This window comes from Falco punctatus (assembly GCF_963210335.1).
Source record: "Falco punctatus genome assembly, chromosome: 4".
NCBI lineage: Eukaryota > Metazoa > Chordata > Aves > Falconiformes > Falconidae > Falco > Falco punctatus.
The window spans coordinates 86,717,509-86,736,535 of NC_137583.1; the positions used below are offsets into that span (position 1 = coordinate 86,717,509).

General features: G+C 37.8%; 1 protein-coding gene across 1 annotated transcript in view; it reads left to right on the plus strand.

Annotated features, from left to right (window-relative positions):
• CNTNAP2 (contactin associated protein 2) overlaps nt 1-19,027 on the plus strand; it is a 1,227,711-nt gene that overhangs the window by 455,770 nt on the left and 752,914 nt on the right. Inside the window, exon 4 of the mRNA XM_080386067.1 lies at nt 932-1,125. Within this exon, the coding sequence (XP_080242193.1) occupies nt 932-1,125 (194 nt within the window). The remainder of the gene's footprint in view (nt 1-931; nt 1,126-19,027) is intronic.

The window sequence follows — 19,027 nt, forward strand, 5'->3', positions numbered from 1 at the left end:
ATACAAAGAGAATGATTCCCTACTTTTTTTCTGTATTGATCGATTTTTTTTTTGTTTCTTGTATTGAATAATACTTATCATTATAATATCTATCTTAGAATTTTAATCATTCTCTGCAGTATCCAACTACAACTTTCCCTTAATGTTTTTTTTTTTTATTTCCCAAGAATAAGAAATTGCATTAACATCTTAATACTACATTTATCTATGCATCAATGGCCTTATTTATCTAGAACAGCTCAAAGTAGTCTAGTGGCTGAGAAGAATTTTGTTAATAGTATTACTATCATTAATTCATAGAACCATAAAAAGCAATAACACTTCTGTGAGGCATCTGCCAAAGTCATCTGTGACAGCTTGTATACCCAGCAGATCAAAACAGGATCCAGCCCTGCAGTACGTGCTCCTTTTTCAATTCTGCTGGTAGATCTTTCGATCTGTGCACTATAGTGAAACAGGAAAGCAGGGAGCTTGCTCTTATTTCCTCCCGTTTTAGCTATATTATCTCTTTAATGTGAGATGCTATTGAAAAGGCATATGAAATCCAAAGATTGTTATTGATTTGTGCCAGCTTACTCTGACAAAAGATTTCATGGCAAATTGGTCAACCCTTGAACAATTATAATTTGGCAAAAACTAATAAACTGTAATTAAGGCGTTATAAAGGCATTGATTCGTTAGCAGACAGTCCATTAAATTAATATAATTATATCATAAAATGATTAAGGCAACAGAGTTAATGCATTTGAAGCCTATGCTAAAGACAATTTAAAAAGAAATGTTCAATCATATTACTCTTGTATATCTTCACATTTTTTTTGGTATGATACTCCTCTCTGCTGGACTGCCCTCTAGCACTCAGCATCTTCACGTGTTCACTTCAAAGGGAGTGTTTGAGGTCTAATCTGCCTCTTCTGTTCCAACCCAACAGGTGCAGGAGGCTGGTCACCGTCGGACAGTGACCATTACCAGTGGCTACAGGTGGATTTTGGGAGCAGGAAGCAGCTCAGTGCTGTTGCCACTCAGGGCAGGTATAGCAGCTCGGACTGGATCACTCAGTATCGGATGCTCTATAGTGATACGGGGAGAAACTGGAAACCGTACCACCAAGATGGAAATATCTGGGTAAGTCGTTGGTGACAAATGGAAGCGTATGTTTGGATGTTGTTGGGTGACTGTGGTTTGGGCAAGTCTGTACCTTGTTCAGCTCTTCAGTGTTGGTTTTGTGAGAGCAGAGCAGAGCTTGGCTCAGAATGCAGCAGTTCAAGCTGGAGCTGCTGTCAGGAAGCCTGTCCCTGGGTTAGCAAAGCCTGTTTGGGACGATTGAAACTCTCAGAACATGAGGTTATTTGTTGGTAGTCAGTCCTTCATCAGTCTCGTGCTTTGGCTTTCCTTTCCCTGCTGTTTCTTTTTAGTAATTTCACAGAGTAAATGTGACACACAAAAATAGCTCTGAAAAATCTGCTTTTAAACGTAACGCTTCAGAAGATAATTTATTCTTTGTGTGTATGTGTACTGGGGACAGCAGTTTGACCATGTATGTATCGTTTTCCATATAGGTGCTATAGGGATGTGCTGGGTTTGGCCGGGAAGCAGGTAATTTTCTCCATAGTAGCTAGTATGGCCTGTGTTTTAGATTTGTGCTGGAAAGTGTTGATAACACAGAGATGTTTTTGTTATGTTGAGCAGCGCTTGCACAGAGCCAGGGGCTGTTTTGCCTCTCCCCCAACCCCACAGCAAGCAGGCGGGGGGTGGGGTGGGGGTGGGTCGGGGCACAAGGGACTGGGAGGTGGGGGGACAGCTGGGGCTACTGACCCCAACTCATCAAAAAGATATTCCATACCATAGGACATCGTGCTCAGTATATAAAGCTGGAGGAAGAAGGAAGCAGGGGACATTCAGAGTGTTTGTCTTCCCAAATAACCGTGACACGTGCTGGAGCCCTGCGCTCCTGGGGATGGCGGAGCCCCTGCCTGCCCATGGAAGCGGTGAATGAATGCCTGGTTTGGCTTTGCTTCCACATGTGGCTTTTGCTTTGCCTATTAAACTATCTGTCCTAACCTATGAGTTTTCTCACCTTTATTCTTCCAATTCTCTCCCCCATCCCACCGCAGGGAGGGGAGTGAGCAAGCGGCTGCATGGTGCTTAGTTGCCACTTTGAGTTAAAACATGACAAGGGATATTTATGCTATAATAATTTTAGGAAAAAATATATAATTTGGGTCTGGGTTTTACATTTTTTTTGTGGATAAGCTGATAATTTCATTCTTGCTGAAAACAGTAGCCTTCCATTTTGCTGACAAAATGATGATAGCTATTACTTGACATGCCTATCCTTATAGCAGTTTTTTTCAGATAGCTTTTCTTTTTCAAAAGTATACTTTGAAAACAGCAGAATGCTATCATTGTTTCTGAAATCAAATTAAATTGATTAGCTTTTATGCCTCATCAGGAAAATATTGTCAAAGCATACAAGAGTTAACATTGTGCTATTTTGGATTCACGTTTTTGCCAGGTGCTTCTTTTATTAAAGGTCTGTTATTAAAATGAAAGTCAAATATAGAGCATAAGGTGAATGGTTTTATCTGTATAAGAGAAACCCGCTTAATATGTGGAGTACATAGAGGCAGTAATTTTTTATTACAGCATTGATTTATTGAAAAAGCCTCCTCCATGTGTCAGATAGGATTCTGAGACAGAAATTAAAGCCAGGGGGACAGACAGGAGTGAAGAGGAAAACATCGGGTGCTGCTTTAGCCTCCTTAGGACTTGGTGGTATAAATGTTGTTCATCAGGGTAGGGGGGAGCTTGTCCTTAAACTTGATAAATATAAAGCTTCCCTTTTAAGGCCATTTACATACATAAATGTACATATAGCCTTTAGTGTTTATTTTATATGAGATGTAGAAAAGCTTCTTCAACAACCGCTGCTGAAATCATGAACATTTTGTCTCAGGAGGCTGGTAGATGGCTGTGCAGCTGGCTGAGTGACTGCTACAGAAGGTAGGACAGTTAGGCTGAGGAAAATCTCTTCCTAGTACCTTGAAGGGAAAATCTTTTGGCAACACATGATTTGGTTGATTTAGTCACAGCTGTGACGGTTGCTGATGTGGTCCGCTGTTCTGAGGGTTTGTAGAAAGTCTTTATTCTCATGTTGTTTCTTAATACAGAAATACTGAAAGCTCCTTGGTGAAAGAACACTTTTTTTTTCTCTCTCTTTATTAGAGGTTATGTATGTTTTTTGAATTCAGGGGGGAATACTGTTGGTCTGTTATTGAGCATCGATATCACTTGCAAAAACGTGTGACAAATTCTGCAGAAGTCTGCTACTTCTCTTTGGAAGGCTAAATCTTTGGGATATACTTAGCAAGCTGGTTGCTGCAGTACTGCTGTTACTCATGTCCTGCAATTTTTATCCAATACTAGAAAAGCATTTAAAAAAAAAAAAAAAAAAAAAAAAAAGGCTAGAGGTCTTGACACTACTTCTAACTTGCCTAAAGCATTGTTTCTGTTGTTGAATGCTGTCTGGGCCTTGGTTTAATCTGAAAAACACTGTGCTTGTTAGCTTTTAATGTCGTAGGAAGTTCCCAAGGCAGGGGAGGTGCCAGAGCGTGGAGAAATGGAGAAATACAGCTGTACTATCATCGTAGTGTTGGGAGGGGATGGATTTCCCTGATGTGGCAACAAAGTGGTGCAGAACTGCCCATCACATTTTCCTCTTGGTGTTAGTTTGTACAAGAAATTAAAAGCAGCAGAAGCTGTGAGGGCCAGATCAGACCACATGAGCCAGGTGTCCAGCACTGGCAATTTAAATTCATAATGTCAGATTCTTCCTGACTGAAATTACTATGATGATCTTAAAAAGTCTCACATAATTCTGGGGCCCTTAGAAATCCTTTTTAGGAAGTATTTAGTCTTTCCCTTTGGATTTATACCTTTTGGAAGTTTTACCCGCAGGAGAAATGTGCTATGAAGCCTTTGATTAATGTACCTCTTCCATCATCCCCAAGCCTGAGTGTCATTGTTTCCTGACAACAGTAAATTTAAAATTAAAGGAGAAAGCAAAGAAAAAGAGGAAAAAAGCGCAGAGTTCAACAGTATTTAATGCTAAAGCAGTTATGATATCAAATGACACAGTCACAGGATGAGATATGGGAAACAGAAGGAAATAAAAATAAAACTTGCTAGATGAGTTGGAAAAGAGAGCAAAGGAGAAGTATTTTCCAGCAAAGATCTAGGTAGGACAAACCATGATAATCTGCATAAAATGCTGGAGTGACCCCCTTCTGTATGGATTAGTCAGGGAGGAAAAGAAATTCTATAATTATCTCCTAAGTAGAAGAGAAATCAAAAGGCTCTCAAGAAGTCTGTGATGGGGAAAGTGCTTTCAAGGTGAATTTAGAGTAAGCTTCCCAGTTCTGTGAAATAGATATTCTGACCCCACCCCTCCTGGGCTTTTGGATATTTTCAGTTTCCATGAATTTTAATAAGATGAGTGAATGTGTCCTTTTTCCATAAAATGCCTAGCAACTAGAGAATTTTTATCACCTCTCCTACGTTTGCTCTTGTAGTCAGAGATTCTAATTTTGATAGGTCATGAGGTTTCCCTTCATATGTAAATCCACTGGGATGTTTTGTGTACACAATATATCTTTGTTTTGGTGTAGATGCTCATTTTGGTGTCTACGTCAATATCATCCTTCTGTTTGCCTAACAAATACATAATAGGCATGATTCTACATGTAATACTGTTTCCTTTACCTAATTCAGACACAGACTGATGTAAATGCCTCACACTAAGCATAATGCAAATATGTCTTATAGATATAACAACAGAATACTGACGTTTTATGAAAACATTGAGACTCAGATTATAAGCATTAGTGGCAGAGGTTGAGCACCTCTAAGATCCAAGCCTTTTCTAAAGGGAATTGGAAGATCCTTAGTACAGCTGAAGAAGTCTTATGAGGTGTCATCTTTTAAAATGTGATTATTCTAGTAGGACTTGTAATCAGCTCTCATCAATCTTCTTTTCATATTCTTGGGGATATCAAAGTCAGGGTGATGAAGGAGAATGTGTTACTGTAATTACAAGTTTTTTTAAAAAAATACTGATGGGAAAGGTGGAGTGCAGACCCTTTGCACATGACTTCCAAATTATATTCTGTAGTTGACTTATCTTCAGCTTCAGCAAACTTCAGTGGAGTTGTAAAGATGTAAAGGAAAGCAGATTTTGCTTTTTTTACAGAAAATTTAGCCCTACACCAGGTGGCTGCTGCTTCAGTTGAGCTGCATGTTTTTCTGGTTTTGTTGTTGTTTTTCCTTCAGCTTTTTTTAAACTTGCATTGCATTACGCATATCATCTGCTTTTGTAGTATTTTTATTACTGAAAAGATATTGAGTCATCATATAGCTTTCACTATGAAGAATGATTTCTGGAAAGGAATTCAATTTATCTATTTACCTACTGGCTTTAAAGACAATTTTTATTTTCTTTTTTTTTTTTTTTTTTTAATACTGCTCATTCTGTTCCTTTTAAAGGTGAAATAATGAGAAGTCCAGTAAGTTAACTGTAAAATGAGCTTTGAGTTTCTCTGGGCACTGAGGAGCAGCATACTGTCAGAGAAATTCAGTCCATTAAATTAAATGCTTCTCGTTGGTGTTGAAGGAAGGAAGCTGGTACAGCACAGTGGATTTAGCTTGCATAGGAACTCCCAGCATTTCAGAGTATTTTGATGCAGTATTGAGCCAAAATTCATTGTGAAAAGAAGCACAGGTGAGTTGGATGATTAACTTTTTCAGGCTGTGAGAGACTTCAGATGTTTAATACTCTTGGGTGTCTTTGGAAATACCAACCATCAGACAGATCTAAAGTAACATCTTATGTCTAGGTAGATATAAGACTATCACCTGCAGCTCTACCTAGCTGGAATAACATGGGCACCATCTGCTCCGCATTTCTGTTCATCCTGACATGCTAATTCTGGTTAGATTATCCAGAAAAAAAAAAAATCTATAAGCCTTATATTCCCAGTACCTTTCACCTGCTCTACAGAGCATCATTTATAGCTAACCAAGGACTTACGTCTTACGGTACAATGATTTGTGTAAGCAACTACAAGTGAAGAAGAATAAATTCTAGCATACCCCTACTCTATGGACATGCAACAATTATTTGATTTGCAAAAACTGTCACTGCTGAGAGCCACCTTATTTCCATGACCCTAAACTAAAGAGTAATGAAGGAATCTGTGAAAGACTTGTTGAGTTTGATACTTACAGCTGTTCTCTTTTTTTTGTGGGCACTTCATAAGGTCTTGAGTGGAAACTTACTTCATAGAAAGCTTTGGTAGATTAATGGGTTTATAGGCCTGGATTTTTTGCTTGTGTGTTGGGGTTTTTTAGGGTGGGTTGTTTTTTTTTTTTTTGGTTGGTTGATTATTTTTTTTAAGTACTTTTAAAGAATGAAATAATCTTATTAAATGTATTTAGTTTGTATGGCATTATACTGACTTACAGTTATGAAAACATTAAAAATAAATATGAAATGTGATTAACGTGGTCTGTGACCTGCCATTTGCTGTTGCTGGGCTGCTACTGGAATATGAGATACTGTACAGACCTATTTAAACATGACAAAGTGGTTTGATATATTAGACAGTGCAGAAGTTTTGACCATTGCTTTTAGTGAGGCCCTGAAGCCTTTTGGGAATGTTGTGAATTTATTCTTGTTTTCTATTTAAGGATTCCCTGACCTATTCTGTCTGGAACAATTTTTATGTCTGGTATCTTGCTGTCTCCATAGCAAGGCCTGCAAGGTGACCAGTGTAATTTTTACTGGCTTTTAATTCTCCAGGTACTTTTATTACTAGAAACACCTCTTTTAAAATATAACTTTCCTTCCATGGGGGGGGCGGAGCGGAAAATCTCATCTTTTCTCCTGGATTGTCCTGTCTGCCTTTTCTCAGTTTCCTTATGCCTTAGCTCGCCTGGATGTTATGTCCCTGAGTCCCTTTCTCCCATGCCTTTATCTTATAAAGATTGCTTTATTCACTTGCAACAACCAATATCACTTTTATGTGGGTGTATTGAGAGAATGAGGAGTTGTAACTCCTGCTGAAGTCGATATGTCTCGGCATTTAGTGTACATTGCTAACCTATACGTTGAGGGCCCATGACATAAAGGGTATGGATGTAGGAAAATATTTCTTTTGCTGTAGTGAAGCTAAACTCTCTTATAGATCTAATGTAATAGTCCCTGCTATTATGTAAAAATATATATATATAAAAATAAGAAAAATAAAGTGGTGATGGGACAAGTTTAGAAATTTTTCAAAACCCTAAATAAAAGTGCTTTATAGATAAACATCAGTGCTGTCCTCAAGAAGCCTGTTTCCTAATCTCCTCTGCTTTGTGTGGTAGTTATTAAGAGAAATTGTAAAAACTTTTAATGGCTTTAGAAAAGTACACTTGGAGTTGTCTGAAATATCATGGCAAAATATACCTATGCCACAGCCTGTATTTGTGTTAAAATAACAGAAGATGTTTACATGTTGGAATACTAAGAATAACACCAAATATGGATAAACAGTAATGCTGGTTTCAAATCCTGACTTTTCTGATAAGCAAAAATAAATACTTACAGGAGTCTAACTATATAATGTATTTCACATAGGAAGTTATGGCCACCTTATAAGACCTTCCAAACAGATTTTTGTTTAGACTTCTTGAAATCACATATTTTGTACAGGAAGGAAAGACCTTTTATGATTTTTTTAGCAGAAATATGGATTAATGAATTTGTTTATTGCTTTAAATACCATTTTTTAAGATAAAAATACACTGACATTTTGGAAATGGGTTTGGTCAGATACAAAATTATGATATTTTTTCACTGCAAACTACTCATCCTGTTTGTGAGAGAAAGATTCTATAATTCTGTTAGGCTCCCACCGTATGCACAAGCAGAACTATTTTAATCTATCACAGAGTACTGCAAGTAGACAGAGGACAAAATTATTCCTGATGCAGTGGCAGTGTCTGAGCCCTACCTTACTTCTCTACAGGCCATTAAAGAAAAAATGAATTGAAATAACATATTCAAGCTTTGCACTGTAGTCTGTTAGAGCGTTTCCATTCCAAAGGACCATTTTCTGATCTGTTTTTCTTAGCTTAAGGACTACTTGCCCTTTTTTTGTTAAAACATCACATTTTAAACACAGATATCTAAAGGCAGGCATGTAAATCCATTTCTTAGCTCTCTGATGGCTTGGTTTCCACATACCTTAAGAGTGTCATCATCTTGCAATGAATACAATGCGCAGGGTCCTTAAGCAAGCCTGCAAGAGTGCGTTGTGTACTTAATCAGCTCAGCAATTACAATAGTCATAGTCATAGCTGAACGTCATCACGCCTCCGCTAACAAATCTTTCTAAGGCTTTGTAGCTTATGCATAGAACCGAGCAAGACCCAAACGGGCTGCTGCACTGGGCTTGCATAATGGTAACGCTTCCAGTTCTCAGGTGGTGTGTATGGCGCTGAGTGCACTGTAGGCTCTTCAAACTCCTGGCATAGTTATGTAGGTTATTTTCAAACCTTTCTAGAAAGCCTGAATGCTTGCTTAGGTGATTGAACCACAGGTGAATTTTCAACCTGTTTTAATTCTTACTGGTTCTCTATAGACACCCTATTGAATGGCTAGATTAAGATCTACTGAATGTGACTGTAGCAATTTCCTTGCTACTTGTCAGCCCTCTTTTTTTTTTTTTTTTTTGTACAACATGTATGTATATATCAATTACTTTATGTGACTCTTATAGCCGAAGGCCAGCATGTCACCAAAAAACTCCTGAGTTTTTATTGTTGAGACGTACTGGGGTTTATATTATTTTATCTATATATTGAATAAAAAGTAGATCTAATGATATAGCTAATGTTTCATTTGAATAAAATTATGGTTAGAAATAGCAAGTTGTAGTGATCTACACGGATTTAAAATTAAAAAGATAAAAATCATGATATAGCTAGCAGACATGTCTTATATTATATTAGAAAATGTGGTTACAAGTCATGAGTCTTGCCCATTTACTCTGTCATAAGGTTGCATTATATTAAAATACTTCTGAGTGTATTTGAAAAAGCTGATCTTCGAAGGACTTCCTTAGTTCCTTCCTATTTCTTTCCCATTAAACTCTAGACCAGATTGCTCAGAGAGGTTGCAAGGGAGCTGAACCAAATGACCTGCAGAAGTTCCTTCCAGCCTGTGATTCGGGATGGTGTCTGAGATTTGCCCAAATTGCTAGCTGTTGAAATGACGAAGCAGATCAAGTCTGATGTATTCTGTGCTTCTCCACTCTTTGATTCATGTGGCTTTCATTTCTTTCTGCAGTTTATAGTTGCCTTCAGTTTCTGTAGTGAGATACATCTTACAATGTCCCTTACTATTAGGAAACTTCAGATGTTAGTTCTAGCTTCAAGGCAAAACCCATTGATAACACCAGTAACCTAGTCACGGTTCAACATTTCCCTCTTAAGAGTGCATTTGCAAAATTATGTAAATTCTGATCCAGTAAACACTCCCCTGCCTAACTTCAAATGCTGAAATTAAACTAATAAGACTAAATGTTTAAAAGAGAGTATACATGGTCTGGGAGTATGTCCAAGTGTATTGGTACTTGGAAAAAGGAACAATGGTCTTACTGAACTTCTGTGGTAAGTACTACAGGTAATTAAAACCTTACCTTAAATGTTAGGGAGATGTAAAGCAGTTCTCAGCTTTCATTTGCTTGGCACTGGTAAAAAAGAAACTGCACAAAGCTGTGGTGCGTCACTCTGGGTGTTTTATTTATTAACAAAAAAAAAAAGAAAAAAGTTTGGATTTTCCTTTAATAATGAACAAAAAAGACACTAAGAGCTCTTAAAGTGATGCAGGTGTGCATTGCAAATTTTAAAATCCTTAGATTTGGAGATGGACATAGACAGCATTTTATGTTTCTCAAGAATGTGCGTTTTGAAGCCTAAAGGTTTGTGTTAGGCAGAATAGAGGTGGGGTTGTGCTAGTACATGAAAGATGTGATTGTGGTAATTCCCATGCATCTAAGGCATTTTGCTGTATAACTTCTGTTGCCTGTGGGGTCTGGTATGCAGAAAGCATAGCTTGTAACAGGTTCGCTTCCATTTGCCTCTTGGGTCATTAGATGTTAAGGAAGATGAGCGTAATTACCTAGGAGCAATTAATGACTGAATCCACAAACATTCACTTCCATGTAAATTTTTGGGCTTGTGCACCTCTGGAATTTAGCCTCTGGTCCTCCCTGGAGATTGGTACTTATTAACCAAGGAGACTGAGCTTTACACAGAAAGAAGTGAGATAACGCATGGTGATAGGCTGACAATTTAACACCGAGTGCCTGGCTTCCAAATCAACACAGCTGCTCAAGTAAGTTTTCACAAAAGTATTTATCTGCACAAGTACCTGTGATCTGAAGCTCCTTTAACACTGGAAAGTGGATCCCTTCCTTCAGGAAAATTACTTTTCATTCTTTTTCCTGGAATTTAAAAATACATTTTTAAAAAGGGGGGAAAAACCCCAAACACCACCACGTTTCTTTAGCAGTGTGTAAACTCTGATCGGCTTCAGAGCAGAAGTGCATTTTAAGGGGAAATTTGACAATGCTGCTGCACTATGTATCAGTGGGTGTATAGATAACTTCAGCCTGAGGGTTCTTAATCTGACACATTTCATGAGCAGTAAAATCACATTAAAAATATGAAAAAGTTAGACTCTTGCCAAGAAAACTCCTATGTACTACTTTTAAAATTTTCTTCTTGCCTTGGATTTTTTATATATATATATGTATATCCTCAGACTCCTTAAGATAGAGAATAATGCATTGCTTATTGACATAGATTCTATTCAGAAAGGTATACAAAGAAGCCTGTCACTTTTAGCTAGTACTTAATTCTAACTTCTATTGGGTTCAATAGAAAGCATGAGTAAATTAAATATGTGCTTAAACTTCCCTGAAATGTGTTGCTTTTGTATCATCGTGCACTCTGTACTCTCTGGTATTTTACAAATTGTTTTTGTGTAACATAAAATAGCAATTATTTTTAGCAAATTAGGTATGATAATATTTTCCACTACCTTTTATAGTGTATGTGCTTATGCACACAGATCGTGAGTTATCTTTACTACAAACTGGTTTAGTAATGTGGATAAAAGTAAAGGAAAAACTTACGGAAGTTTCTAAATTGCAATACATCATTGTTAGATGCAACAAACCCGTTCAAGTAAGGCATTACTGTGGGTTAATAGTGCTACAACTCTAACTTCTTGTAGACAAATAGAGGAAAACTTGCTTTAATTTGTTTCCAGTCTCTCAAACGTGTCTATCATACAGTTTTATGTGCAGAAATTTAACTAAAATGATGTAATATAAACTTACAAAGCTATAATAGGATTTGCATTAGTGGAGTTGCAGGCAAAATTGATTCATATTGATCTTCAGAACTTGATGTGGAACCATTCCTCCCAACACTGCTTGCCTGACCACAAAATACCAGGACAGAGGAGTAAGTCTTGGCTACTACAGCACTAAGGGCTCACTAAGGGCTAAGTCTTGTCTTAGCTATAGTATAAACTAGTTTTAGTTAGCTTGGTGATACCCTTACCCCAGCTGTGATCAGCTGACGATACTTTTTCTTTTTAAATATTAATTGGCTATGCTGAATGCTGAGTTGTGTTAAACACTAATTTTAATTAGCACATTTTCCAATGTGCTTAGCTGATGTTAAAGTGCTTGGCAAGCATTTGTCTGTGCATTCATCCTAATGAGGCTACTCACAGGAAGAGATTCTTCCTGTCTGGAGGAACAATTGCACCATCTAAATGTTAGGAAGTAGAAGTCTAAAATATTGGTTTGCAAATGGTTTTTCAAGGTAGTATGCTGACTTTGTCTTACCAAATCAGCATAAAAATTCTCCATAAAATAAACTCTTAGGTATTAACAGGTTTCTTACATTCAGGTCTGTTCTCTAAAAATGATAGAAGAAAGTATGCAATGGATCAACATGATCCTGAAGGTTTCTTAGTTTCATGCTAGGGTTATAAACTAGGTAGAAAAAGCAAGGAAGTGACTTTAAAAAACAGAAAAGTGTACTTAAAGCAAGAATGACATACATACTTCTGGCCAGATCCAGCCAATTGCTTGCACAAAGATTCTTGTACTGAAGGATTTGCAGGGCAAAGTAGTTTTAAACTTAGAAAGTTTGAATGTGACTGTAGAGGGATGAGGAGGAAAAATATTCTCTTCTGCTCATCACTTATTTGACCTTAGTTATTTCATTCCTTTGAAATATTTAGAAGAATGAGATCAGTTTCTGACGTGTGACTTCGTTCCTTTCACTTTGTTACAGTATTTAGACAGTGAGTTATGACAAAAATTGATGCCAGCTGAGGATAGATTCAGTCTTTTTTTCAAACTTTTCAGCTTTATTGGTCCATATTGTAGATTTACTGGAAACTGGGTACAGTTTTGTACACATACTTTTCCTGTTCCCATCAAACCAGCTTCCTTAATTCATGATAGATTTTACCAAAGTGCCAGAGAGACAGGAGAAAGTGAGGAGAGGAGAGGGAGAGTGCTGCTGGACAAACATGCTCAAGATGTACCGCTTTAAAGCAGCATTTTCAAAGTGTAAAGAGTTCATTTTCATAAATCAGGTAACTCCCAGTGCTCCAAGAAATAAGGCAAAGCTGCTGACATGCACTGTTGTTAAGTTTCTGTAGAGAAAATGAGTTCAGATGCAGTTGGGAGCAACTGTAACACAGACTTAAGGCTTTTGAGACTTGAAGAGTATGATTATTTTACACTCAGACATTTTTTTTCGGTATAAAAAGATGGGACAGATGTTCTGCAGCAGAGGTAAGGGACCAGGTTACTATTTAGTTAACAATGAAATTTTAAAGGCAGAGGTCAAACTCTCTGTCTAGGGGGAAAAAGAAATAACACGTGAACATTGTACTATGTTGGACAACAAGACCATGCAAATTCTGCAGCTATGAAATTTTACTATGAAACTTTACTATGATATATATATATATATATATATATATATATAAAAGATCGATAATTGTTAGCTTAAGGGGAGAGGAGGAATGGGAACTTTGTCAACCTCAAGTATTTAGTCAGTGGAATTAAGCCAAGAAAGAGAGAATTCCTGGTGTATGAGAGCAAATGGTAATGACAGACCTCAAGCTGAACTCAGAGCCTTTTGGCATGGACAGGCTGTCCATGTCAGGTTAAAAAAAAAAGTTTAGCTGAGAACAAAATAGATCAATGATAAGAGTTCGGTTTTGACTATCTCACTGGGCAACCTATTGATTAGCTCTTTTCCCCATATTTTATTCAAGTCTGTGACTAGTGGAGTGCTTTTATTATTGCTTTTGTTATTTAGCAAGAAGTTACTGACAGATACATTAGTTTGAACTGCTTTCAGATTCATTATTATATCCTTATTTTCAAGGTTAGGTTGGTAGGAAACCATTAAATACTGCTACTTCCACTTACGAAGACTTTCAGGACTTCTGTATCATGACATATCCTGATACAAGTTGCCACTACAAATGTTAGGATCCTGCTTATGTTATAGCTAGATTTGCAACATAGATGTGGGGTTTGTGTTTCTTTTAGGAATTCTTGAGGACATAAAAACTAATTCATGGCTTCCTAGCTCTTTCACACATAATATTTTTCCCATCTCTGGACTGCCTGATACGTGTGAGGAGTGTCTTGGGAGTGGAAAGAGAGATGGAATGCATAACCTGCTGATTCTTAACATCTTTAGCTAATGTATTAAATCTGGTGAATTAACATATCTGTTGTAAATCCTTGCACTGGAGAGGAAGAAGTTCTTTTTTTATAAAGGTACAGGTTCCTTCTCTCCTGTTAGTACTGTAGCTGTAAATGCTGTAAAATCTAAAATTATTGTGATTTAGAAGTATTTAAGCAATTACTGTTGTCACATTTTGGTTTGAGAGCTAAAAGCTTCAGTCTTTGAAATCAGATTAAAAACCTTATTAATTTCTGAATAAGGGATAGAACCATTAATATAGTAGCTAGAGCACACAATTTCTATTTATCTGAGGATTGCAAATACTGTAAAATGGCTTTACTGAAATCTAGTTATGGTATATGTATTGTACAAGTCCGATGAATAAAAAAAATTGTAGAGATGCATAAGCTACAGGAACCTCAATTTTCTATCCTATTAGTAACTCCTTAAAACATGCAATGGTAATCAAAGCAACTAGTTAAAGTAAATTAGCCTACTGATAAAGGTAATAAACCCCCTGTCATTTCCACAACTTGAATTGCTACTTTAAAGTTACAGCACTGTAAGAACATCATGTGTGTCAACGTAAATCCACTCCCTGCAGTGCCCAAGGCAGCAGGGCATTAGCGGGCACATTGCTGTTGGGGAAGAGATGCCAAAGAGGGAAGCGTGACTTCCTCTTCTGTGTGACACCTAGTGCCATGCCTGACCTGTGGAGGTAAGGTAAAACCCTCTGTGATGCTCACAGCTCCTTTCTGGACAAGACATCTGCATAATTACATCCTTTTCTTCTTCTAGCTAGATTTTAACCTCTTTTTTTTTTGTTTTATTTTTTCCTTCACTGAAATTTACTTGGGTCCTTGCACACACTGGAGTCACAGTCTCCTATCAATGAAATGTGCCCTTGATCTTTCCCCTAATTTTGTTGCACTTTTCTGTTGTTGTCAAAGCAAATCACGCTGGGTGTAACATGCCTGAGTACAATGTAATAGGTTCACGTTGCTTCTAACGTTGTTTTCTTTCCTTGTGGCAATTTTCATTGAATTTTCTCAGTGGCTTTTGGTATTCTTTCTGCTTTGAAGACAGGGACAACCTTCAGTTTGTTTCTTCATCTCTTCAGAAGTCTTTCAAGAGAAGCCTTTGCACAGGGAACATTTCTACTTCCCCTGCCCGCCACCCCCACCATCTAATTTCTTCCAGTGTTAAACTGTAACGAGATACTTTTAAGTAGAGACGTTTAAATTTTCCATTTTGTGGGAATGCTTACTGAATATCCATATTTGCTAAAACCACTAGGTCTTAGTTGCTCTAAAGTGTGGTTGTACTGGCTAAGGTAAGCAGCATCTCATCAGAATGAGCCTTAAGCCTTGAAGCACTTAAAGGGTGAAACAGGAATATAGTAATGCATAAGTGGTCCAATGTGATAATTGAAAGGGTCTCTTCTCTTGCTATAAATCTTATTGTAAAATAAAACATTTTTTGCAAATAATGGCATTGATATGCTGAACCTGGTGCATTATGGAGTATGGTTCAACATGAAAATATTTTGATCTGTTTAAAAGCCTGCGTGTGTGGCAGAGAAACAGAGAAAGTAAATATAAATATGGATTACTAAGCCTTCTTAAAAGAAATAGTTTTGTAGGGTCAGTGGCAGAGTCAAGGAGATGTAATAGAGATTTCAGTTCTCTGAACTGTGTTAATATTTGATGTGGGTAGAGAATGTGTAATGCCATTGGTTCTAAAGAGAGTTTCTTGGTGCAAGCTAGCATCCTCTCTTTACTTATTGTGGAAAGCTGAAGAACTATATGTTGTCATGTGAACCAATAAACCCCAAACAACTATTCTAAGTATTCCAGAAGAGTTTAGAAATACGTATATAGGAGATACAGTTTTATGTTTTACTGTTCTTAGAGGGGTTTTAGAGCAATAAGGCTGGTGAAGGGTCTAGAGCCCAAGTCTGATGGGGAGCAGCTGAGGGAACTGGGGTGGGGTGGGGTGGGGAGGTGGAGGTGGAGGCGGGGGGGTCTTAGTCCAGAGAGAAGGAAGCTCAGGGGGGACCTGATGGCTCCCTACAGCTGCCTGACAGGGGCTGTAGGCAGGGGGGTCAGTCTCTGCTCCCAGGTAACAAGCGACAGGACAAGAGCAAATGGCCTCAGGTTTTGCCAGGGGAGGTTTAGATTGGATATTAGGAAACATTTCTTCACTGAAAGGGTGCTCAGGCATTGGAACAGGCTGCCCAGGGAGGTGGTGGAATCACCATCCCTGGAGGTGTTTAAAAAACACAGAGATGCAGTGCTTAGCAATATGGTTTAGTGATGGATTTGGCAGTTCTGGGTTAATGGTTGGACTTGATGATCTTAAAGGTCTTTTCCATCCTAAATGATTCCATGATTCTGATACAGTGCTTGTAAAGATGGATGGCCTGGGTATTTGTTATACCAATCATTCAAAGCTTTGCTATATTCAAAAGGTAATATTTTTAAACCTTGTTTTGGAAGAAATTGTGGTCACTTCTGTCTGTCATTTTGAAAAAAAGATCATTTCAAGAATAAGTGTTCTTTGTAAGCTATGTAGGAATTTAGTCATGAGATCTGAAGTTTGAGATAAATGTAAATAAGAATATTTGAATGCAATTACAAGCCCCAGCTTTATAATAGAAATCAGCTTTACATGTAGAAGCAGGCTATAGTTCTCTAGAGTGACACTTATCTTCCTTAATCATGACATTATTTTTTTCTTCCTGCAATTTCTTGCATTGCTCACTATGCATCTTTTAGCTAATTCAAGAAATTAGTCTGGGGGTTAACACTCAGCAAGCTATTAAGTGACTAGTGTGTAACAAATGTCTTGAGGAAAAAATAATATTGCATTCACTACATATTACACAGAAATGCTTAATGCAGAAAGTAAGTTACAAGGGCAACGCAACTTTCACCAGATTTTAGTGCATGACCTTGCAATCTTCATACCCTTTTCACCTAGCTGTAAGCACAGATTCATGCAAAAGTGAGAAACAGAGATGTATCATTTGTTTCTCTTACTCTGCTTTTCCTATAAATCTCTGCTGCTTTTACTCATCATTGTATGTTATTGCTTTCCCCTTTCCCTTGTCTCCATCCAGCAGTCATGGTTTTTGCTTCATTCACAATGTAGAGCAAATGCAGAACAAATATATTGTTCACAATAGAGCTTTTGGGTAGTAGCTGCCTTTCTTCTTCATATTGGGCTACATCTGATCATCTTCCATCACATCCCCTTGCCACCCCACATCTGATCAAATCACAGCATCACTGATGTCTGCTCAAAACGAAAGGCATACTGCCTTGTCTCACACGCTACTGTTAGCTGAAGCTTTCAGGGTAAGGAAAATTCAGTCAATGACCAATCTCAGTGTGCTAAAGGTTAGAAAAAGTCATAAGTAACCCTAACCTGGATGTTAAGTGGCTTATTAACTGAACATATAAATCTGCCTTAGATTTCTGCTTTTTTCCCCCCTCTAATGACAAATCCCCATGTCTGCCTTCAACATCTTAAAGTGTCAGGACCATAAGACCTGATAAAATCTTGTCTCGTTGTAGCCACAGCAATTATTCTCATTGTCGTACCCATGAACCCTCATTCTTGGTTTATGTAGCACTGGGTTTTTAATGCACTAATAATCTGTGTACCCTCATCACTTGGAGCATTGAATAGTGAAGGCTGTGGCTCAAGCTCTTTGTTTTGGAGGAGTTGAACCCACAGGGAATGTTACCTCTGTGCTACTGTACCACCAAACACTTTTCATGCTGCTGCTGCTCTGATAATCTTATGTTAGGACTGGTTTGTTTGCTGAGAACATGGTGGCTTAAAGCCACAAACTCACTCCCTGGCAGCAGAAACAGCACACTTAACTGAAGCTGTAAGAAAGGGACTTGTGATTAGAACTGACTCGTTTGCAAGACTAAGTGCTTGACTGAAGGCAGCTTAGCAAAAAATGAAACAACTGTTGAGGCATTGAAATGCAAGTCTTTAGGAAAACAAAACCTGGCAAGTACAATAATAACAAAATCATCACAATAAGAGCCAGATTTCATGTTTTGTCATTGATAATGAACTTGTGCGTGTTGCATGTCTTCTCATTTTACTATTGTCTCTCTGAAGTTATCTGATTGCTCGAGTCACCATTTCAAACCGATCTGTACACCCCAGAATGCCACTGCTGCCATGATCCCTACGAAGTATCTCTGGTTGGGCTGGTAAATTTAGGTTCATCTCTGATAAACAGATAGGAGGTAGCACGCCTACTAAGTACAGCAGAAAAGTACATCTATACCTGTAGTCTGTTTCCTCCTCTCAAACACAAATGCAAGTCTTTCATGTCTTCTCCTTAGCAGCTATTTAGGTGCTACTAATGTAAAAGACTTTTACTCTGTACTTTCTAAAAGTAGGTTGTGGTAACACTGCTTCATAGCCATCTTAATCTGGGAGTGCTGTAGCTTGAGGGACTTGTTTGGCAGGCTTATCTTGATGTCCTTTAGATAGACCTTTTATACAATAAGTGAACAAAGACATCACTACCAAAACACATCAAACAGTCCTACTCAGAAATCCCATTTCGCCAGCAGAATAATTGGCCTGAAAAATGACTTCTAGAGATTTACACTGTCATCTTCATGAAATGAGCCTCTACTGATGCTATGGGAGGGAGCAGGGAGGACAGTGAGGTTTGCTGCACGTGTGATGCTCTCTATATGGCTATTATTGGCATTAAATCAATACCGGTATTAAGTCAAACTTGGCAGTAGACCGCGACTAAAAAAAATAAATCTGTTGTGCCTTCAGAAATGGTATCTCATCGAATGCTTCTGGTGTTGTACTAGCAGACAGGAGAAAACAGGAAAAGGCCTGGAAAAAGGAAATGGGTATTGCAGAAGAGAAACAGAATTTCAGATAAAGAGATGTTATACATCTGCTTGCACACATAAATATCTTTTTTGGTTGAGCCTTGAGCTGTCCTAATTAACTCCCCATTTGAAACTCCCAGTTTTAGAGTTCGCCATTCACTGGAAAATTAATGTAAAGCTTTGGTTATATTAATCTTGAAAGTGTCTCTTTTAAATGGATTTGTATATTACCTGAAATAATCTGGATTTCCAACTTAAAGTGATTCTTATAATGAAAAGTGTTAATGGTAACTTCCTAACTTGAAGTC